This window comes from Engraulis encrasicolus, chromosome 23, assembly GCF_034702125.1.
Source record: "Engraulis encrasicolus isolate BLACKSEA-1 chromosome 23, IST_EnEncr_1.0, whole genome shotgun sequence".
Classification (NCBI taxonomy): domain Eukaryota; kingdom Metazoa; phylum Chordata; class Actinopteri; order Clupeiformes; family Engraulidae; genus Engraulis; species Engraulis encrasicolus.
In genome coordinates this window covers 16,831,480-16,855,357 of record NC_085879.1, presented here as the reverse complement: position 1 = coordinate 16,855,357, position 23,878 = coordinate 16,831,480, and the positions used below count along the sequence as shown (strand labels likewise).

The 23,878-nt window shown below is 41.3% G+C and overlaps 2 protein-coding genes across 8 annotated transcripts in view; both read right to left on the bottom strand.

Moving 5' to 3' along the window:
- Window positions 1–984: 984 nt before the first annotated feature.
- rab41 (RAB41, member RAS oncogene family) lies at window positions 985–17,184 on the bottom strand. Of its 2 annotated transcripts, none has more exons than XM_063190176.1 (8): window positions 16,961–17,184; window positions 13,311–13,369; window positions 13,097–13,150; window positions 11,068–11,173; window positions 10,304–10,415; window positions 9,464–9,557; window positions 5,253–5,319; window positions 985–4,054 (listed from the first exon to the last, which is right to left on the bottom strand). In XM_063190176.1, exons 1-8 carry the CDS (start codon window positions 17,037–17,039, stop codon window positions 3,990–3,992), a joined length of 636 nt encoding a protein of 211 aa, XP_063046246.1. In that variant the 5' UTR covers window positions 17,040–17,184; the 3' UTR covers window positions 985–3,989. The 2 variants fall into 2 exon arrangements, with proteins under 2 accessions (XP_063046246.1, XP_063046245.1); XM_063190175.1 differs by lacking the exon at window positions 11,068–11,173 and adding an exon at window positions 12,476–12,581 and having other exon boundaries at window positions 16,961–17,162.
- A 1,511-nt stretch (window positions 17,185–18,695) lies between these two features.
- Window positions 18,696–23,878, bottom strand: part of septin6 (septin 6) — a 35,709-nt gene continuing 30,526 nt past the window's right edge. For 2 of the 6 annotated variants that reach the window (XR_010032896.1, XM_063189832.1), the window contains one exon: window positions 18,696–20,265. Coding sequence is in view for 2 of the 6 variants with exons in the window: in XM_063189832.1 (XP_063045902.1) it covers window positions 20,256–20,265 (10 nt within the window). In the remaining 4 variants the exon portion in view is untranslated. Of the gene's footprint in view, window positions 21,322–21,785; window positions 23,177–23,878 lie in introns of those variants that run through there. The other 4 variants (XR_010032894.1, XM_063189833.1, XM_063189831.1 and 1 more) reach the window with 3 other exon arrangements.

The following is a 23,878-nucleotide window of genomic DNA, read 5'->3' as shown; positions in this document are numbered from 1 at the left end:
CAAACATACCCGATAGTCTTTAAAGGCAGCCATACCAATGCCTCCACATATATGACTGATATCAGACAGAGTTGCATCTGGCACTTGTGAGAATCATTATAATACAGTTTTTAGACTTATCCAGACGGCACATAAACTTAAACATTAGGTTCCTCAAGAGAGCCTGTAAAGTACAAAGTCCCGAGTCGCAAAAAAGTTTACTAGCACTGCAACTCCTGGGCTTTTTCAGCAATATCATTATATGCTACTTGGAGTTTGCCCAAGGTCTCTTTTTTTGTAGCTGACCCATAATGGATCATTCTGCATAGCCTACATAGGGGTACAGCACGAAACGAGCTTGTTTTCATATCAAAACAGTAGTGACATTTTCTTACCAATGTGTTTGCTTGGACATACAATATTTAGACTACATACATTTGTTAGGCTATATGAGAAATCCCCATTAGGTGTGGCACCTTTTTTGGGGTGGGAGTGGGGGAACTCTCTCTCTAACTCAGGGGTGGGGAACCTATGTCTCGAGGGCCAAAAATTACAGCCCTTGAGGACATTTTATCTAGCCCCCGACATAAATTTCATCTGAAGCTGCATAACATTAAAATTGACATATTTTGCAATGGAATGTTAGAAATTACATTTGCAATACAATTAAGTTATATTCAGGGGGGGCTAGAGAAGGTGAGGTCTGTTTTAAAGGTGGCTGCCTTCAATATAGGCCTGAAGTGCAGTGGGAAATCCTGGTTTGTGTTCATAGTACAGCCCTTCGAGGACCTTTATGGCCCATAACCCAAACACTCACATACACACATTATTCAATACAACGAGAGTATAATGAAGCCTTCTCTCATTGATTCAATACGTTCACAGAGCCCACTCCCTACCATACCTGCCGAGGACAACTTAAGATCAGGAGGCACCTAAGAGTCAGGTAGGCCTAACCAAAACAAATATGACATCAGAAAAAAACACACCTCCAAACAGGATCAATTATATTTTGGTGAAATATCTTTATTTCATGTGATACACTTCGGTGTTTTTTACTTTTTTACAGCAGAGAATAATAGTACATTATTCACACAAACTTTGCTAAAGAGACTAGTAGACAGCATATCTCAAATACACAGTTCAGATTAGCACGCAGCTGTGTCATCAATCAGTCAGTGACAAATAGACTGGTAAATTCCATGTAAATTGATTACCGTTACAATTTTTTTGTTTGAAAGTCATCAAATGTTAACATTGTCAAACCAGATACAGAGAGGATAGTGACGAGTACTCATGTTGCTTGGGTGTGCATGATGGAGCAGTGGTAATAGTATCTGTGTATCTGTGTCATTTTTGTGTGTGTGCTCAGAAGACTTGTGGTGCAGTGGTGGTTGTGTTGGTGTGAGTGTGTTTGTGTGTGTGTGTGTGTAGGTGATGAACAACAACTGCCAAATTCAGACTAACATTTGTAAATGTGAAAGATACTACCATTACAGTAGGGAAAGTTTTATTTTTCTTCTTAATTGATGTGACTATAGTTACAAGAAACCCTTCTCTTCGAGATACAGATATCCAAGCAGACACGCAAAGAATAAATAAAAACGGCTAACTCTGAACGTGCCATCCAACTGTCGATTTTGGTCAAGCGTACAACGTACTGATCTTTTGCCAGTAAAAATAAAAATAAATAAAGATATTTAAAACCAAACAGTCTCGTACAAGCATAAGCAACAAAATGCCGGACTACTCTGTGCTTTTTTGCTCGTTTTGCATTTTTTATGTCGTTTTTAACTTTTATTTATTTTACATTTATTTCTTATGTTTAACTACACTGAAGCAACTGCTGCATATGAGGCGTTTTGGAACATCTGCGCTGCAGCCACAGTTCCAGGCAAGTCGACAGGCCCTTTTACAAACACCGATTCATCACCACTGACTTAGTGTAACAATTATCTTTAAAAAAGGAAAAAAGGAAAAAAAAGAAGCAACCACTTTTAGGTCTTACATGCCTTTCCGTTACCAGTGTAATAAAACAAAACAAAAACAAACAAAATGAAACAAACTGGTAGTCAATGGGTGCTGGACCAACCAGACATACTGTACATGTACAGAATGTGTAAGGGACTAACTCCTTCTGGCCCCATGACACAATGCTGCCCCCTGCCTGTCCTCATACACACATACATGCACACACACACAGGGCTCTCCACAGTTACAACTGGCTGCACAGAACCACTGGTTTAAATGGGAGGTTCACCGGAACACACTGCAGTAAAGGGTTAATCACTGGACATCCTTTGTGAACACAAATCCAACCTTCCCATTTCTCACAGCACGTTGTGAGAAAGAGACACACGGATTAAGTTAAGATAGTTCTGAGCTTGATATACAGAATCATTTTTTTTCTCTCTCTCTCTCTCTGTTAACCATACAGTACTGTATGAATGGATTTCCCTTTTCTGATAAAATGCCAAGGGGTTATTCCTTCCTAATCAAACAGCACATGGTAACTGGATAAGTCTTTGTACATTATTAGGAGATGGTCTCTAGATCTTTTTGCACAGGTGTCAATCACACGTTATGCACGTCTAATGAAAAGTGGTGTGATTGATCAGGAGTCAGTCATCACTGGTCAATTAATCCCTGGTCCCTTCAACCACTATCTAAATAGACCTGAAGAGTGTGCTGTGTATGATTGGTTTTAAGTTACAGGTCTAAGAGATTTCCAAACAAACAAACAAACAAAAACCAACAAACAAACAAACTTCAAAATTTGCACTGCACAGAATGCTTTATACATCTGACTGGCTTGCAGCTGTGATCAGTAACATCTGCTTGCAATACAGGGGTGCATTTCTCAAAACCAAAGTTGCTTACTACATTAGCTACTTTGTTGTTTTCAATGCATTTTCCCATTGTTAACTACCTAAGTTGCTAACAGGCTAACAACTTCTCTTTTGAGAAATATACCCCAGCCTTCCTTTCTCACTTGCTTTTCCTTTTTAACGATCTGCTAATCAGTGAAATTTTTTACTTTTTTTAAAAAGCAAGGCATTGTCTCTCCATTTCTCCCGAGTCACTGAAATTACTAGAAAATGAAATGACTTTTCACAACGACAAAGTGTGACACCACCAATGCTCCAAAAAGTGCAAAAACTCAAGAGCAGTGAGCTAGGTCAGACTGCAATCCTATACGAACGCCATGCAGTTGGAATAGAGATGAAAAAACAAAACAAATCGCAACATCTTTTAGCATTTCCACCTACGCTGTGTTATGTTTTTTTTCTCAGTGTTTTTTTTTTAAAATCCATTACTAATATTTTCTTATAACTTTTTTTCATTTTTTTTAAATACAGAGTAATAGCACATCCACACAGATACTCCAAAAAAATATCACTGAGTCAAGGAAGGGGAGAGGAGGGGCAAGGACGAAGAGGATGAGGAGAAACTGAAGTTTGAGGTGGATGAAGAGGGGAGGACAAAAAAACAAAAAAAGATTTCTCCAGGCAATGTCGGGCACAGAGCCAGGAGAGTCGTGACTAGCCACTGAGAGACAAGCTGTTGATGGAGAGAGGAGACACGAGGGGGCCATGGAGATGGTGGATATGGAGGAGGAGGAGGAGGAGGAGGAAGGGCTGGTGGGGAGGAGTGGGTTGGAAGAGGAGGAAGAATGACCAGTGGGGAGACTCCTTGGGTGGTGGAGGTGATATTGGGAGAGGAGGTGTTCAACGACATGGAGGCAGGTCCGATGGGGAGGAGGCACAGGCCCACTGGAGGAGGCGGAGGAGCAAGAGGAGGCATGGCTGATGAAGGGGAGACGCATGGATAGAGAAGGAGGTGGAGATGGAGGGACAACTTATAGAGGGGATGGCCAGAGACAGCCAGGGAGGAGGGAGGGGGAAGGAGATGTAGTAGCCTGGTCTGGTGGGAGACACAGAGGCCCAGTAGAGGAGGAGAAGCAACAAGAGGAGGTGCGAGGAGGAGGTGCGAGCGGGACTGGGAGGGCACTAGCAGGAGCAGCTGCTCTCCGTGACAGGCAGCTCTGGCGGCTTCTCCAGTTTGATGTCGATCACTGAGGGAGGGGGCGCCGTTAAGGACACACAGCGCAAACAGTTTTCTGGCATTGTCCCTGATGCATCATGCCTTTACATAATGCCGTTTTGACAGGGAAATCAAAATTAGTCATATATTATTTTTATGTCGGACATTGAGGGAGGGAAAGAATCAAACACAAATAATACTCTTTTGACTAATCTTTCAGCCCTTTTTTTGTAATTTCTGCAAGGTGTACTTGGGTGTTTCCAAAGGCACTCCTAACTTACAACACGGAAGGGCTTGACTTCAGTAAATACTCATAGACCGAATCAATTGTCATTCGGCCTTTTCACTAGCTTCAGTTTTGAAGTCAACCAACTTGTGAATACTAGTAACTAAGGCTAGATAAATATGACATAATGTTTCTAACACATCACATAAAAAGGTAGCCACTTTTGGGTTTCATTAACACAAAGTCCCTGATAAAGCACCACTATAAATCAAAACTACAAAAAAAATACCACCAAAACAGAGCATTGTTTTCGGTTGAGGTTTTCACCCTTCAGACACACAGTATATATGTCACTATCATACGCCTCCTCAGAAGAACAAGTTTCACACACCTTGCCATACAGGAAAAAGATGGACATCTTGTAAATGTGCACTCATGTTGAAAAAGAAATAGGTTAGCCTAAGCCCTGCTTCTATGGCAAAGTAGGCCGCTGCACTTGCAACCAACCATGCCTGCATCTGGTTTTACCAGTTATGCACCTGCTTCTATGAAAACTTACAACCCAGACATGCGTCAGCGGCAACTGTTTTATGAAAAGACAATAGGGGAAAGAACAATAATTAAGTCAGCTCCTGAAAATAGGTATACTTTTTAAACAAGCAAGTATGCATAGTTTTCAGTCAAAATCAAAACCTGCATTCATAGATGTGTCTTGACATGTAGCATTCCTTGAGACAATAATCTGACTAATTCCGGGACTTCATGTTCCGATTCGTTCAAGATTCAGGGAGTAATTTCACTGGAGGATTCCAGAACGTTCAGACATTTTGAAAATATTGTAGTAAAATACTGAATAGGTTTCTTGAAATGATTAAGATTTTGTATTGTGACTGATTTTTTTTTGGGGGGGGGGGGGGGGGGGGGGATTCAAGTCATATTTGAATATAGCCTTTCCCATAATGATAGTCATGTTCTGCGGTAAACACTGTATTTGAAAGGATACTGTCCTCTTTGCTTTTCTCTGGTGTGCTGTCCATCCCTGGCAAGGCTGCAGCAACCCGACGGAACAGCTGGAGAGAGAGAGAGAGAGAGAGAGAGAGAGAGAGAGAGAGAGAGAGAGAGAGAGAGAGAGACACAGAGAGAGAGACAGACAGAGAGAGAGAGAGAGCGAGCGAGAGAATATAGATATAAGAGAGGGTAACAGAGCAGTAACAGAATAAGATTCGCTCACAGTATCCTTGACCCTAAACTCATAGTGGACACTGCTGCATTAACAACTACTTTGAAATATCTATTTCTTTCTTACAAAACACTACTTTGAAATTCTTTACACCAACACTGTGACAAAGGACCAGGCGTGAAGGCAAAGCTAAGGTTTTGTGCAAGCTATTCTTAGAAGTGGAGATTAGGGGGGAAAACTTTAGGAAGAGGTTGAGGGATCACAGTGAACACACAGTAGCAGGAGAACCATAGATGGACTGCACATAGACTCATGCCAAAACAAAGAGTAAATGTGCACAACCCAAAACTGAAATACATACAGTACAATCACTGTTCGCTTCATTTAAACCCAGGCAAGGGAAGGGAAAAAACAGATGTCCTTCCATTGTGTTATAAATTGACTTTTCAGGCTTATTCATTGTCCAGGTTTGACTGAAGCCAGAAAACTAATACATACAAAATAACAAGAATGACACACACGGCACTTGACTGCAGACACACACACACACACACACACGCACAAGCACAAGGAGGAAGGACAAGCACAGACGGCACAGAGAGAGTGACTGCATAATGGCAGAATGAAGGACATCGGCGGCAGAGAGGAGGGGAAATAAAAGAGGAAGACAAGCGTGTGGTGATGCTAGTTTCAGCGTAGCCTGGTAAACACGGCCACTCGCACTGCATTTCATGTTCTACATAGGGTCTGGCTGCGGTTGCCTTGACACGGCTGGCTTAGACACTATTCTGACCCATTAAGTCAGCAAACATGGCCACTTTTGTGAGCAACGACACAGGCTTTGTGCCTTGTGTTACATATAGCCAGGATTGTAAGCCAAGCTAGCTGCATAAGTCACAAGCAGACAGCAGTGATTTGGTTCTGGTAGACTCCATTTTAAACTTCCAGTCTAGTCTTTCAGAAGAAAAAGGGGCTCCCAATAAATCGCAGCCAGACCTTCTGTACAAACGAAAGTGTAGCATCAGGGGCTGGTTTAGAAGGCTAGTTTCAGGGTGGGGGTGGCAGGGAGAGCGCATAAGTAAAGGGGGAGGGGGGGTATTGGCCCTGTCTATACAATTGAACATGTCTTCACCTGTTTGACATTGTAGCCAGTCTTTGCGCTGGTCTCAATGAACATGACATTGAGCTCCTTAGCTCTCTGCTCCCCTTCCTCCGTGGTGATCTGTCTACTCGAGGGGCCAAGCAGAGAGTAAAGAGAGGGGGAGGAGAGGAGACGAGAGAAGGGGAGGGGAAGAACCAAATAACAGAGGCCACCCAAAACGTAGAAGAAAAAGAAAGAAGAAAAAGAAAGAGAGAAGAACAAGAACAAGACAAATAGAAAGAATAAAAGAGAAGACAAACAGAAACAGACAAAAGAAAAAGAAAAAGACGAGGAAGTAAAGACAGAGAAGAAGTATGGGACATGACAAAACTCAGGGAAAGGGGAAGAGACAGAAAGGAGGAAAAGGGGTGAGGAGAGAAGGAGAAGTGAGAGTAAGTGAAGACTGGAAAAGTCCTTGAGAGAAACGTCAGGGTTAGTACAGTAGCAACAAGCACACACTTTCAAGAGGAGATGGAGAGAAAAGGTAGGAAAGCACTGCTGGTGAAGGATGACAACTTCACCGGTGTAGGATGTTAACTTGTTCTTTTGTTGATTTTTTAAAGAAATAAATCACAGCAGAGGAACTACATTAATGGGCTGCAGTTCATGTTGATCATAACACTTTGAGGAGAAGATTTTTCCCAGAGGTCCTAGAATTTTCCATGAAAATTCTACAGGTCTGAATCGCTCAGAATTTGTGCCATAATGACGAGTTTTTCTAATATTCTTCTAATCACATCTGAAGACTATTTCGTAAATCCGACAAGCCGTTGTCTAGCGAGTTAAAAATTATTTAAATAATGGACATCAACATTATCACACGGTCTTTCCATCTGAAATATAATTACAGGGGTTTGACTGGTCTTACCTATTATTTAGTCTCTTCTTGCATATTAGCATTAAAGGGACACTGTGTGAGATTTTTAGTTGTTTATTTCCAGAATTCATGCTGCCCATTCGCTAATGTTACCTTTTTCATGAATACTTACCACCAGCATCAAATTCTAAGTATTCATTATGACTGGAAAAATTGCACTTTTCATACATGAAAACGGGGATCTTCTCCATGGTCCGCCATTTTGAATGTCCAAAAATAGCCATTTGTAGCTGCAAAAATTACTGTACTTGGACCATACTAGAAAATATTTGTTTATTAGTTAGTAAACTTTCATGTAAAGATCAAATTTGGCAATAGGCAGCCCAGTTTCAATGAGCAGCATAGTTGCAGTACCTTTTTTGACCATTTCCTGCACAGTGTCCCTTTAACAACAACTTTGCTGATACAAACTGAGCCTTTAAATCTCAATTTACAACTTTTAAGCTATTGGATCCAGTCTACCCATTAATGATGGAGTAAGTGCAAAGGGGAAAAAAGCAATTGCATCCGATCTCAACAGCCAAGCGAGTGCACAACACCTAACCCCCGTTCCCTTTATCTTCCTCGCTCTGTCTTCTGCATAAGCACAGACACTCCTTACCACTGACTCATGCAAAGACAAACTTTCTGGTGTGTATTGGACATCTAGCACACCATGCGCTATGATTTACTAATACAAGAAGCTGATCACATTCACATGATCGCTTGCACCACTTTAAAATGGCTTAACTAACAGGCTTGTGATCAACCACTGGTGACAAATCAGTTCATTAGTAATCTGTTAAGTCCATACCGAGGTGGAGAAACGGCAGGCAAGGGCTAGCATGTTAACATCCGTACCGATGTAGCTAGCAAACAGAGCGCAAGCAGCACACATATTATTTATAAGTCTTTGAATTATTAACTATACAGTAAACTTTGTAACATTATACAACTTAGCATTTTGCCACCATATCTGCATAGCATTTTAGCATTTCACATTTTAAATGTTTGAACTTAACATTGTAACACATAAGACCTGTGAAAACCACAGTCATGCATCAAATGAGGATGATTGGCTTTTTATGGGCATAATGTATTCTTCTATTCCCATCTCGAGTCATTTTAAACCAAGTCTGGAACTAAACATTCTTTATTACAGGGCATAAAGGGATGCCCACAGCCCACAGAGAAATTGCAGCTCTTAGAGACTGAGAACATATAGAGTCAGTGTGTGTATGATGTTAACAGTATGTATGTGTAGCTTAAGTGTGCAAGCATTTTGCTCTTGGATGCTGTGAATTTCCTTCATAAAACAGCTCTTCTACCCACACCATCAGCAGTCAGTCAGGCATGTAAAAAAGGCCCATCTGTTTGACGGCCAGATGTGTACAAATGCACCTGCACCTTATCTAGGTAACTTGTGTAGCATATTCCTCTCTCAACTGCTTCGTGTTACACCCAGATGTGCACATATGAAGGTTTCAGATGCAAAGCACACATTTGAGCATTTGTGATGGGTTTATAAAATAGGTTGCATTTCAAAAATTGGTCATTTTGTTTGGACTTTACTTGCTGTACTTGATAACATTTAAGTGGGTTATTTAAAAGAAGTTTGTATTGCTTTTAGAGGGGTTTTGCATCTGAACCGTTTATGCAGTATGTGCCTGTCTTGTGAAACAAATCTAATCCACTGCTATTAGTGTCAACACTTTGCTGTCAGGCATGTACAGTAGGAAGGCCCACACACTTAATATTACAGCAAGATATGAGTATACTGATAGTATTCAAAATCTGCTGTCAGGCGTGTAAAAAGGCCCATTTGCTTCATATACATAGCCCAATGTGTACTTATACACACATGTACCTTATTTAATTAGAAACCAGTATGTAATTGATTGTACCTTATTTGTGTAATGTGTGCATTTACTGTTGGACATGAGACATTTTCCACTGGAGGGAGAAATTAACTATAACACTATCCTCTACTCCACTAGCATTAGTATTCCAACTCTGCTGTACAGTAAGAAAGCCCACCTGCTTGACGTTATAGCCAGCCTTGGCGCTGGTCTCTATGTACATCACATTGAGCTCCCGAGCCTTCTTCTCCGCCACCTCTACTGACACTTGCCTGGCACAGCCACAGGCATTGGCACCAGTGGACAGAGGGGCATTGGCATCAGTTGGCATTGCCATTGGCATCACAGGGGGTGTGCCAACGGGTGGTAGTGGTGGTGGAGGTGGATGGAGAGGCAGGCGGATCAGGGGAGAGGTGGTGGATGGTAGGAAGGTGACATTGGGGGACATAAGCAGAAATAAAGTAGAAGAAGGAAAAACAAAACAAATAGAGGGGGAAATCATAATCAAACTTAAATGCAAATAAAGGATGAGGACAAAAATCACAACTTAGATAAAAGGGCTAAACAAAAAAAGGCTACATAAATATAGCAAATAAATGAAACATGGAAATCATAATTGGATCAATTTTCTAAAATAATATCATGAAATGATGGAACAAAATTAAACCATAGATGAGCCATGCCTCTGAGAGAACTGAAGATCAAATGACCCCCGTCACCTCTATAATTACTTTCTCTTCAAAAGCCTCGTCTCTCGCTCGCGCACGCGCTCGCACACACGCGCACACACACACACACACACACACACACACACACACACACACACACACACACACACACACACACACACACACACACACACGCGCACACACACACACACACACACACACACACAGCTTTGGACGGGCCCTGGGACACGTCATCTAATAGGGCCGGCTGTCCAATACTACCCCCCCCCCACACACACACACACACACACACTCTCTCACACACACAGTATGTAATGCCAAAACTGTACCTTTTATCGGCCAAGTCTGTTTTGTTTCCAACTAACATGATGATGACGTCACTTCCCCTCTCTGTTCTGACATCATCGATCCACTTTGATGTCTGCTGGAATGAATTTAAATCTGCAGAGTAGGACAGGGTGGTCAATAGGTCAACAAAAAAGCCAAACCGCTTGCAGGCAGACAAATTGTGTAAATTAGACTTCTGTTGAAATTGATTTATTTGTTTTAAAAAAACCCTCACATGCATGCAAGGAAATGTTTGCTCTCAAACCACCGCATTGCACACCAATCCAAGTTCAGAATCACACAGAGTAAATAAGCCCGCACACTCACACACAAACACACAGTTAGTGAGAAAAAAGTTTAGTGGTAAAGCAACCCTGGTTAAAGCTTCACCTGTGGTCAGGTAGCACCCTGCCCCAACTGAGTGCCCACCCCACTGAGGGACCAACCCACTGCACCCAAAACATCTGCCAACCTGCCCTCACTGCCCAGCCATCTTGGCCCACCCCCAAACTAAAGGGTCATTGACGGTTTAAGAAGCAGACGTCAGGGTGGCACAACCACAGCTAATATCACTATTGTGTGAAGTTCGTACATTAATTAAATTGTAAATGTTCCACTTACATGGAATTCATGTTTTTCAATAGAATCCAGCGGGAAACAAAAATCCGTACAATGATGGCATTAGCTGTGTTTGCACCACCTGACTTCTGCTACTAAAAATGTCAATGACCCCAACCTAAAACACCTGTCACCCTGACTGACTCACTGGTAATGTCATAGACCACAACAGCGATGGTGGAGTCTCGAATGTAGCTCGGAATCAGGCTGCGGAAACGCTCCTGCCCCGCAGTGTCCCAAAGCTGGAGCCGAACCTAAAGAAGAGCCATGCAGACAGACAGACAGAGCCAGATCCAGATCCAGATCGAGAGATAGAGAGAGAGAGAGAGAGAGAGAGAGAGAGAGAGAGAGAGAGAGCGAGAGAGAGAGGCAAAAGGAGAAAGAGTGAGAGCGAGAGAGTGATCGAGAGACAGACAGAAAGAGAGAGAGAGCGACAGCATGAGAGACCGAGAAGAGAAGAGAGAATACAGGGCACAAGAAAGAGAGCGAGAGAGTCAAAGGGACAGAGTGAGAGACAGAGAGAGAAAGAAAGACAGATAAAAAAACAGAGGGGGGGAGAAAGCAACGTGGAGGAGAGGGTGCAAGAGTTAGAGAATTGACAGACACCAAAGTGGTAGTGGAAATGGAGAACAAGCAGAGGGATTGAAGAAAAATGCAAACGACGAGGCGGCACGGATCTCCCGATCCAGAAAACCACAACAGAGAGAGCCAGAGTCTGATAAAGGCAACACCGCCAGAATCATGTATTCTAGAATCATATTACGTTCTAGAGAATTTAATTCTTATACGAGTATTTTAGAATCTGAGCCCAATTGGATTGTATGAATGAGTGGAATGATTATTGGATGAAAGCCCCCTTCTATTTTCAGCGGCGAGTTAGTTTGGTTTGCTGTGCTATGAAGGCCAAAGCCTAAAAGCCTTTATCTGAAAGTTCCTCCCCCAGTACCTGCCCTCAAGCGTTGCAGCAGGCATAGCATTCACGTAGCAGGCCTACTTGGAAGAGCACTAGCCAACACTGATAAAGACAGACCTGAGAAGGCTACAAGATTACCCCTCAAGCCTCCTCAGGTGTAGTATGCCCATCACAGGATAAAACATCTGATTAATTGAGATGTTGTTTTCCTCTGCATCAACATACATTTTGGGCTATTATGCACTTGTCCTTGGGTTCAATTTTTCAATCTAGTTAAAATGTGCTAGGAATAAGTCCACACACACCGATTTTCAGTCATTCATTTTTTCAGTCACAGATGTCCCTCTCCCACCCAGATTAATGAAGGTCAACCAAGGGTTAAAGAGAAAGAAGGTGAAGGCAAGTCAGTGTTGGCCCAATGCATATTCCAAGAGAGAAAGAAAGAGGTTAGAAATAGAGAAAGCTCTGTGCTACGTGCATGCTACCCATGTCTGCAACTGCCTCCAGCTCACACACACTCACGCCCTCCCCACCCCCATCAATGGTGTAAGATGGCAGCAGTCAGCACCGGTGCTGATGCTGGGCCGGGTGTGGACTGGATGAGGGGCGGTGATGGGAGGGAGGCGGGCGATGAGATACCTACTTGCTATGTCATAGACCACCACAGCGGCAGCGGAGTCTCGGATGTAGCTGGGGATGAGGCTGCGGAAACGCTCCTGCCCCGCAGTGTCCCACAGCTGGAGCCGAATCTGCACCCCGAACCAACCCCAACCGCAGACCGCAAGACCACAGCAGCAGTGGAATGCGGGGGGTGGGGGGGATTGTGGGATTGTGGAGGTGTAGTAATGGAGTTGGTGGAGGTGGTGGTGGTGACGATGGTAGTGAACCCCAATTTGGACCCAGCCAACGAAAGCAGAATGGGAGTCGCGTGGGGAGGCGATGGGGTTGAGGTTGAGGAATGAACAGAAAACCAAAATAAACATCCAACTTAAAAAAAGTAAAACATTAAAAGGAGGACTTGGACGACGATGTGATAGTGGAGTGTGGAAAGGAGTGGGGGGATTAAAACTAAAAACTAAGCAAACTGCATGTCTGATATGATGAGATGCCAAGAGTAGGTCCTCTATAAAGATATAAAGCAACAAAAATCTGTGCTTGATTGAAACATTAGCTGATGAGGTGAAATGGAAGCGACTGAACAACTAAGAATCGCAGAGATGCTACAGTCTGAAAAGGTCTAAGATAAAATATGAAGAATGCTTACCGTACGGTCTTCAAGGTACATTGTTTTTGATAGAAAGTCTATTCCAATTGTTGCCTGTAATAAAATACATTAATCAAATCAATATCATCATGGAGAATGTGTGCTTTTCCTTCACTGTGGCAGATTGTTGACCTATTTTGTTTGTTATGAAAACCTGAAGTGGATACTTTACAATAACAGTATGGGCTGGGTTGTTGTCATTCAATATGCTTACCTGATAGGTATTGTCAAAGCTGTCGTACATAAACCTGGTGATGAGCGATGTCTTGCCCACTGCAAGGACACGTAAACATGAATGAATGACAGCCACATCGAGTCGATAAACAGATAATGCTCATTGAGTTACTGATATGTCTGTTTTGGTCAGGTTGACAAACTGAAAACAAATATTGGGAAGGAGAGATATTTGGATGAACGTTCACCGGAGCCCGATGAACTGAACTCTGGTCGCTGAGTTGGCAACTAGGGTGGTGCCAGAAGAGCCCCACATAATGGATCTGAACTAGCCTGCTAGCTGGACTGATGGAGAATGAAAAACTCTCCACAAATTATACTTGCGAACAATGAATAGCACGTTTATTGTGGTCAAAGATATCAATCCAATGGCATGTCGCCCAATGACGTTGGGGGCAACAAATTATCGATATGCATGAAACGATGGCTAACCAAACGTCATCTGATGAACCCCAGCTTGTGTTTAACTCCCCTAGCCACCTCTGCATCCAAACACGCACTATTCGCTGTGACAATTCTTTACATGGCACACGCGCGCACGACTCGTGTCTTTTCAGCCATCGATGTGCGCAGCTATTCTGGACTTTACGGTCCCATTCACTTCAATTCATTTTTTTGGCGTTTTACATATTTCGGACCGTGCGGACGCCGCTGTACTCGTGCGAGGAAAACAACAATTGTCTCGGGTGCTAAACATAGTCATGGAACGGCTTGCTTAACCAGAATGGTGTGTGTTGTGTCATTTCGAAGATAATTAAAGAAAATCTTATTACAATGGGATTTCTCATAGGCATGGTTTTGCATGTCTCTTATCTCTTTTCATGTTGACTGAGCTATCACCGTTACAAGTTTACAAGGTGCACAGCGCACATATGTATGCATACAAAAAGGAAGAATACATTTCACAGTGTAATTCTGCAAATAATTCACTTCAAAGTTAAGTGTTATTACATAGGCACCATGGTCATCAATATGTGTGTAAGAACAAGTGAAAAAACAAATCGGTCAGTTTGTCAAAGAGGAGACGGTAGATATGCACCATAATACACAGTATTCATCGAAATATGCTCATGAGTTATATGCTGAAGAAATACTGTACACACAAACTATTACTGAATTAGACTAATCATGTGAGGTAACATACACGAGTGTAAAAATTGTCTTTTGAACCCACAACCTGTGGAATGGTAGGCATGACTCCATCCACTAAGCTACCACAGCTTCAATTTTGTTTGACCAGAAAACTTGTTGTTGTGCACATTATCACAGCACTAAAAAATCATATAGGCCTACAATCATTTCTTCATCATACTTCAGACAATGAGGTAATGGTGCAGGGAAAATATATTTTATATGATTTATTGTGTTAAAATGCACAACGACGACATATCTTTCTGGTCTTAACATTTCTTATGAAACTGTGGTAGCTTCGTGGATGAAGTCATGCTGTCCATACCATAAGGCCACTCAGCACTCAACTTTTACTCACGTGTATGTAACCTCACTCCTGATATAGGCCTACATTATAAGGCTTATTGGGAAAATAAATATTTGTGCCTTCAGTATGTCTTCAGCATATCTTTCAGGAGCATATAGCGACACATACTGTGTATTATGCTACATATAATCCACAGTGTCTGCTTTGAGAAATTAATCATTCTCAATTTGCACTACTTATTATATGTGGTATGATCTGTTAACTTCAGAGTTACTTATTTTCAGAATTACAGAAAGTTCTGATCATTCTGCACATTGTAAGATGAAATGGTGATGACGCAGTGAACATGCTAAGAGATATGAAACCTGTCCAATCATGCAAATGACATCCCACTATAATAAGATTTTATTCAATTTTCTTCAAAACAACACAACACATTGCAGAAATTCTTGTAGCCATCATATGTAGGCCTATAGGATGTAATGGAAGCATTTACACATTGTCAGCAGCGCAAGCAACCCTTTTCTCACAGACCCTTGATGTGCCCTACAGACAGACTTGAAGTTCTTTGTACATGGGCCCATCTAAAAACATGCAGTACAAATGTTAAGATTTTGTTTGTTAATTCTTAACCTACAAACATGGAAAAGACAGAGGAGATGGAAGACATTGGAAACGTCTTGAATGTAGCAATCCCATTACAATAGAAACAACATGAATTGTTTGCCAATTAATGACTATATATTGTAGCCTAGCCTATAATGCAACCTTTGTTATATAGCCTAATAGTGAGTTAAATTGAATCCGAATGTCTCAGCGTGCCCTACAATATCGCCCCCCTGTGGCCACATTAGCTAATGAAGATAATGTTGCTTGAGTGATATGTGGCATGTGCATTATTGAGGAAAGAGACGTAGGCTATGTGCCTGTCAGTATTTTCCCTTCATATCATTCAGAAGCATGGTGTGATGCATACTTTGTACTATGGTGCGCATATCTACCATCTCCTCTTTGACAAACTGACCGATTTGTTTTTTTCACTTGTTCTTACACACATATTGATGACCATGGTGCCTATGTAATAACACTTAACTTTGAAGTGAATTATTTGCAGAATTACACTGTGAAATGTATTCTTCCTTTTTGTATGCATACATATGTGCGCTGTGCACCTTGTAAACTTGTAACGGTGATAGCTCAGTCAACATGAAAAGAGATAAGAGACATGCAAAACCATGCCTATGAGAAATCCCATTGTAATAAGATTTTCTTTAATTATCTTCGAAATGACACAACACACACCATTCTGGTTAAGCAAGCCGTTCCATGACCATGTTTAGCACCCGAGACAATTGTTGTTTTCCTCGCACGAGTACAGCGGCGTCCGCACGGTCCGAAATATGTAAAACGCCAAAAAAAATGAATTGAAGTGAATGGGACCGTAAAGTCCAGAATAGCTGCGCACATCGATGGCTGAAAAGACACGAGTCGCAAGCTCGTGTTGTGTCAAATATAAAAGGCATTGGCATAAAGTAAAACAAAATGGTCCTGTGACGTTGGTTTTGCTTTAGCTTTCGTGGCAACCTGACTAGCAAGAGCCGACAAATAAGCTATGTAGAACTAGTCGTATGGCTAATCACGGTAGAACATTGTACAGGCTATGGTTCAACACATATAACTTGCCAGGCTAACTGAAACAGATTTCCACACCGGTGAACATTAAGATCAATTGAATGGCTTGGTTTGGGACTCAGTGTAAATTTCGGGGATCTCTTATACAAATACATAAACAGATGCAGCGAGGTTTACACTTTTTTATCGTTAGCCATTTACCTTGCTACTTCTTGAACAGTAGGGTGGCTAGCGATAGCCTAGTGTCGGGATGCTAACCTGAAGAAGCTAGCTGATGTCATCCCAAGTGAGATGCGAGATGACTGGACAGCGAGCCATCAGACATAAAACTGCAACAGCTCAGTACAGTCATGAGATTATATATAATGATGTCTTGAATAGCACTACACGGCACTTCATTGTCATGGTATCTAGGCTACTTTGTCTGTTTGCTGTGGTGAGCATCCTGGGATCGGCCTGTCTGCTCGGCCTCAGAGAAGCTACGTTTACATTTCCGTCGAGCATCCAAATGATACGAATATCACAATGACCAGCCATCCTGAAAACTCAAGATTTCTTACCACTCTGCTCGCCAAGGAACACGAGCTTAAACTTCCGCAATGGGTTCCCAAACTCTCCACCACCCGTCGTTGACGACATCTTTATTTGACGATACAGACAGATCCCTGTTTATTTTCTTCCCAGAGAAGGGCAATGGCAAATGCACAGTCGGTGTGCATATGGCTTTGGTTCTGTTTCCTGTCTACGTTGGCGCCTCGCTGTGGTCAAAAAGGGTAACTCCAAAATATACTGCCAGACAGTGAGGTAAGGCCCACAGGACATAAAAACATTAAGGCAGGCCAACCAAAGGTGATCTATCACTAAAAAAAGTAATGTTTGACAGATTAAGGGTGAAGCACGGAAAAATAAAGACAGTGGGTGGGTGACTAACATGCGAGAAGGCCTTGCCCTCTTGTTACTGTATTACATCATGCATGCAGGCTTTTGGTGGAAGGCCTAATCCCAGGCTTTTTTGTAGGGCCATAGGGCACTAATAGAATTCTGGCAACCTCTTATCCAGATAAGACAACAGGATTCTTCACAATGGATGCTTTTGTCATTAACGAACATGTAATTCCTGATATAACCATTGTTGTAATTCCTGAAACATGTCTTCATTATTTTAGGGGTTTTGTTTTGGATGTGCAATTACTAAAATTGTTAAAAAATTTAAAAGCCCTTCTAGGGACAAGCATTGGTAATTAGCTTTTGGCTATAAATGCTATGGTGCTTGCTGTTTGGTTGTTATGCAACCTACATGTTATGTATCTGTCCCTATCAAATAAACTAAACTAAACTAAACTAAACTAAACTAAACTAATTTAACAGGAATTGTCGAGTTAAGCTTCTTCATTTAGTATTAACTCATTGAGTGCCAGCCATTTTCAAATTCAGACCGGGGGGTTGCCAGGTTTTTTTTCAACATTTGTGTGTTTTTTCAAAAGCCATAACAACTTGAGCTTTTTGTCCATGTGAACAACAAACATACCAGATCAACGTGTTAGGTCCCACACCCCATAAAAAAAACGCAATTGACTTGATATCAAGTCTTTGGCACAGTGCCATACATTCTGAAGAGACTCGTTTTCAAGTCCATGGCACTCAAAGAGCTACATGATTTCTTGCCAGTACATTAACTCCATACAACATGCTCCTACAGCCAAACCAGGAGATGTGGTTTATTTAGGTACAAGTCAAGGTACTGGTTACAGTCCCTGGAGCAATTTGAGGTTTAATGCCTTGCTCAAGGGGTCTTCAGCTGTGGACGATATGGGATGCGATGATTCCATTCCAAGACCAACTCCCTTACCATTCGGGTACAGCTGCAACATTATTCATATCTCATCATAGGCCCGTTCTTCATTAAACTCCTGTAAAAGTTACAAGTTGAGGATGCTTTGATGAGAATGTTGTTTGGAGCTACTGTGTTACTTTTCCGCTATGCATTGTCCTTTGGAACCAATCAAATGCCCATCATACACACTAAATAATAAACACTATCAATATAAGAATGGTCACCATACTTAGTTAGGTAAGGGCAGCGTCCTTGCAAAGTTTAACTTGACACATATCCTAACCATACAGTGCAACCAAACGAAAGATTTGCACTTATTTATTGTGCTTTCAGTCCATGTTTCTGTTAGTCATCTATGAATGAAATACATTTAAGATGATGTGTTCTGGTGGTTCAATGATTATGACTAACAAAGTACAGTATGTAGTCTCAAAGTGATCTTAAAATCAAACCACCCTTAATGTATTTTATCATAATTTTATTGAAAATGTACACCAATGGAATCCAACAAGTTAAATAATACACAGGTTTGTGGTGATTTATGGTATATCTTGCTTTCTTGGCAGGGCAGGAAACCAATATGACATTAATGTTGGGAAAATGCATGGTCATTCATCACACCATAACGTTTACACAGAAACTCACTTTTCTCCAATATTACTCCAATATTCGTTGACCATAACATGTCTCCACTTCAATACACAAAATAGATCCTTATAAATTATATAAAATGCATGAATATCGGTTTCTCGCATTTAGCTTTCAACACCCAAACCCTTCATATTCTGACCACATTATCTATTTAAAACATCAGTAAAATGAATGCCGACATTTATGGAGCAAATCTGTATACAACCAGAATAAATATACAAACGTAATATTACGAGGGGGGATTTTAGGATGACAAAACGTAATGCTTAAAAGGGCAAAAAAAAAAATCAGTAAAAGTAATAGAAATAATATTTTTATCAAACAAAGGTGTTTAAATTGCATGCAACATTTGTATGCCACAAAGCAGCACTTGTGAGAGCCTTCAAATGAGTCCTACATGGTATTTTACGTAATTATTAAGGTTATTATTAAGTTTGTAACTTAATTCACTTAACAAAAGAACTATTCCTTTCATAGTGGTCAGTGACTTTTCCACGACAGTCTCATCCAATGAAATTACAGTTAGAGGGGTCATACTTCATTGGCATCACATTATAGATGATATGAGACTGTCTACGTTTCTTCTGGTTAAAAAGCCCCAAGTCTTCTTTGGCCTTTGTAATCTCAAAGCCTCTCCACTGTCACAGTTATTATTATTACAGGGGTGGGGTACAAAACCCATGAACATGGAACAGCAAATATCCGTCTATTTATAGCATAAAATGTAGCAGTTCTGTAAGATGAATATCAAAACACAAATCAACCAAGACATTGCAATAATAGTAATAAGACCTACTCAGTGTTATATGCAGATAATAAACAGATGACCATCTAAGTTCTTTCTTTTTTCTTTAGAATTAGGATTTCCAACAAAAAAAAATCCCTGTAATGTGTATGGTTACTTTGCAATAGCCATCAGTTTTTAGTACAAAACAACTCAAAAGGCTTTGTGTGTGGACATGTCATGTACGTTCCCCGTGTAGTACAAGCAGTAGTGTCCACTCCTGGGTTTGTACACTTTTAAAGAGAAAAGGAAGAGAGGAAGAGTGATCCTCCGCGTAAGGCTTTGACCCTTGCCACAATACTGTACAAAGGCAGCCAGTGTGGATTTGTGTGGATGGATGGCATGGCCTTAATTAGGCATATGAACTTGCTTTTGTCAAACATACCATGTAAAGCCCACATACGGCCATGTTCAGGTTCAGTAGAGCAGACGGTAAGTAAGGTAAGGGAGGGGAGAGGGGGGCAAATTTAAAAAATGGCTGATGAAGTGAGAAAGACAAGAGAAGCGGGGAGTAAAACAGGCGCTTAGTTGTCGTAGAAACTGCAGTCCCCCTCTTCATTCAGATCAGACAGCTGGCCAAAACAGATTAGAAGAAGCTACAGAGGAGAGGAAGAGAGAGAGAGAGAAAAAAGAGAACACACAAACGAGTTAATTGCAATGCCAAGAGCTACGCCAGCGAGAGAAACAGCACCAAACACAAGAGGATTATGGGTATTTAGTGAGTCTCAGGTGTGTGTGTTTGTGTGTGTGTGTGTGTGTGTGTGTGTGTGTGTGTGTGTGTGTGTGTGTGTGTGTGTGTGTGCGCGCGTGTCAGAGGTCAATGAAGTTCTCTTTAAAGCAATGCCTAATATAATATGTAGCCATGGCTGACTGATTAACATGCTGCATAATCAGCTGAACTTCATAGCAGTTTAAACATTATGTGTTTGATATTTGTGGTCATATACTAGCCAATTTCAGTTAGCTGGGAAAATAAATAAATAACATGCCATTTCATAGCGCTACAGTCTATGCATCATTTATTTGGCAGCCTATTTATAGCCATGTAGCCAATTCCAGAGAGCGAGAAAAGAAATAAATAGCTTGATCCTCGAGAGAAGGACAGGTCAGAATATGTAAGACATTGTTATTATATTTAAACATTAACAGTACATAACACATCATATCAAATTCCGAGCTTTAAGCGTTCTGTTTTTTTTGTGCTGTAAGAAAAAGCATTACGCATCACAAGCATATCAGTTTGCGGCTGAAATCTCTAATGCCATACAAAACACGGTCACAGAGTACATGGTGTTAGTCACACAAGTATTGCGAAACAGGACACCACACGGACAGTATGAAGCTTTGGCAGAAGCAGACAGAAATATGCTTTGCTGTTAGTAAGCGCTGCAAGTGAAAGACCCAGTAAAAAATCCAAACAAACCAAACGAAAGTGAAAATAAAAAATAAAAAATTAAATAAAATAAAAAACCCAGCCCTGCCTGCTGGCTAAAATGGAAAAGAAACCCATGGAAACCCCCAGAGGGATGGCAGTCCACTCTGTAGCTCCCCCGGCTTAGTGGCGGAGGGTGGCCAACATAAGCCAAGGTCTGGTCCCTTAGCAAAGCGTAGGAGTTGCGTGGAGGACCTACTCTGTGCAGAGCCAGGGATTACTGCAAAGGAAAGTAAATAACAACACATAGCAAGTAAGCAATGAGACAAGCAGAGGACACACACGTACGTAAGCATGTTGTTGCCCCAGTGGGTCTTTTTTTTTTTGATTGGGTGAGATGGGGGAAATGACTCCATTTTGATTGGGCGAGGTGGTTAATTACTGCTATTGGCTGGCGATAGCAGACAGGGTTTTTTCCTCCCAAGGAGTAACCGTTTTATGGTCTTCGCTAAGGAAATATAAAACATAAAAATCTCCCACCACACTCAAGATCATTTATACAGGCTGTTAGACGCAGGCGAGGTTAAAAACCCAGCTAGTGCTTGATCACTGCCCAACCACTCACTCTGTTGTGAACAATTACTCCAAACAAATTATATAAAATATGCAGTGCCTCAATCATCACAATGAACACTATATAATTCCATAATCACAACTCTACCTGATAAATAAAAATAAAAATGATATCAAGATTGGACAATGCAAAAGAACTTGTGCAACAATTTACGCGTTTGGAAAATGTAACCTTTTTATTTAAAAAAAGAGATTTTAGAAGCTTTTAAAAAGGAGTGTACACACTGATTTTAAATGCAGTATAATTTCCCATGTGATAACCGCATCATTTTAAAGGCATGATACACTATCAGGAATGTACTGAGTATATAAAACACATCTGTTTGACAGAAGTCAATTGCAAACATATAAAAAAGCTGTTCACATTTGTCGTAAATGTCCCATAAACATAAAAGCTAATATCAAGCTAATATAAATGTGCTTATAGCAAAGTATAAAAATGAGGCTATGAGGTATAGCTGAAACTGACTGGCAGCCTCACAATCTGCACATACTATATCTAAATAGGACACAAACATCAGCATATTGTCCATTACGGTTTTCTTCCAAATGTTCTCGTGGACATTGTTAAATGGAAATTCAATTAAAAAATACGGTTTGTAAGTAAGTGGTGGAACATGTTATTGCTATGCTATTACAGTACTTTTAAACGCCTGACTAGTGGTGTACCTCCCTCTAGAGGCAATCAGTAAAAACACAAACTGTATGACGATACTTTTGTTGTAAAAAAATGAGTCAATTCAAGACGTTTCCATGATCTGTGATATAAAACTATTACTGACAACAGAAATAAATGTTCTTTTAGAACCTACCTATGGAACTACAGATACCAGGCTACCCACACACTGAAATAGGGCACTATGAATGTAGTTTGCATATGATTGTCATGAATGTATTCTACTTAAATTGTACAAATTAGACCTGCATGGCAAAAATATCTTATTTTGCAGCAGACCTATAGAGAGTACAGTCAGACCAACATGCTGATGTGTGACCTTATTTAAACATGCCTTCCAAACTGCTGCCAATTAACAGTGGTTGTATGTTCATGTAGAGGTAAGAAGACGACATTCAATCATGCAGGTATACAGGGCCTTCATCACAACTTAACACACACACAGCTTAAAAACGGCACTTTGCTGGCATTGCTGTATGAACATGGGGGAATGGGGCAAGGGTGGACTGGCTCTTTGGAAAAAATACAGAACAGGAACAGCATGATGTAATTATAAAAAAGAAACGCATATGAGTTAAGGATTCCATTCACATATACAGGGGATCCAGCGTCACGAGAGCAGGAGCAGTTGGGGAGGGGGGCAGGTGGGGTAGGGGGGGTGGAATGGGGTTGGTCCGGGCAAGATGGGGTAGATGTTTTGGGGGCAGGGGGCACGGAGGGCAAAGGGGCACAAAGAACAGCATGGCTCAGGAGATAGGAGTGGGGGGGGGTCTGTAAACTCGTTCACAGCGTGGACTGAAGGAGCTCATTCTACAGGAATCCAGAACTGGAAAAAGAGAAGGATTAAGCGTTATTGGTCCCATTGGTGGGAAACAAAAACTGAAAGGAAAAAAAAAATCATGTAGTGCATATGCATGATAAAAGAGGTTACAAAGATCACCAAGAGTGGAACGTGTTAGAAAGTCACATGCAGTGAAAATCATTAAGTTTGTGTTTGCGACGAATGGCTTAGCATGGTCAAGTGATTTTGCATCGAGTGAGCTTACCTAACAAAAGTAAGGCTGCAGTACCTATTGTAATACTAATTGAACATCCCACCACATTATCAACCCTTTAACGGATTTAGAATATTACTTTTGTCACTGTCTGGGTTTTTCGACTGGGTTTATCTGTCTGCTAAAGCAGTTGAAAACTAGCGACCCTCTGTCATCGCAGTCTGTCTGAGGCTAAGGCACCCACATACACCTTTGGATGAAACATCTTCAAGCTTACAGCACAACTTAACTCCTTTGAGTGACAACCTGACCGAATGAATATGAATCTTCACAGACACAAAAAAATAAAAAAATCTATAAGAGCATGTTAGTGTTGGACCGTAGTACTTCATCCCCATTTGTTAATCTCTCGTTGGTCTTTGTGTGCTCACTTCCAGGCCAATTTACTCCAAATCAGTGGTCTGATCACTGGTCGCACTGTGCACACACACAGCAGATCTCATTTATGAGGCTGATTTGGGAGACACGCAAGT

Coding starts and splice junctions, on each gene's coding strand:
- rab41 (XM_063190176.1), bottom strand. CDS start 17,039: ATGTCGTCAACGACGGGTGGTGGAGAGTTTGGGAACCCATTGCGGAAG. Junction 5,320..9,463: donor CTGGCTATAACGTCAAGCAG/GTGGGCTTTCTT, acceptor CTCTCTCTCCAG/CTGTTCCGTCGGGTTGCTGC. Junction 4,055..5,252: donor AGAGAAAAGCAAAGAGGACA/GTATCCTTTCAA, acceptor CCCCTCCCTCAG/TGATCGACATCAAACTGGAG.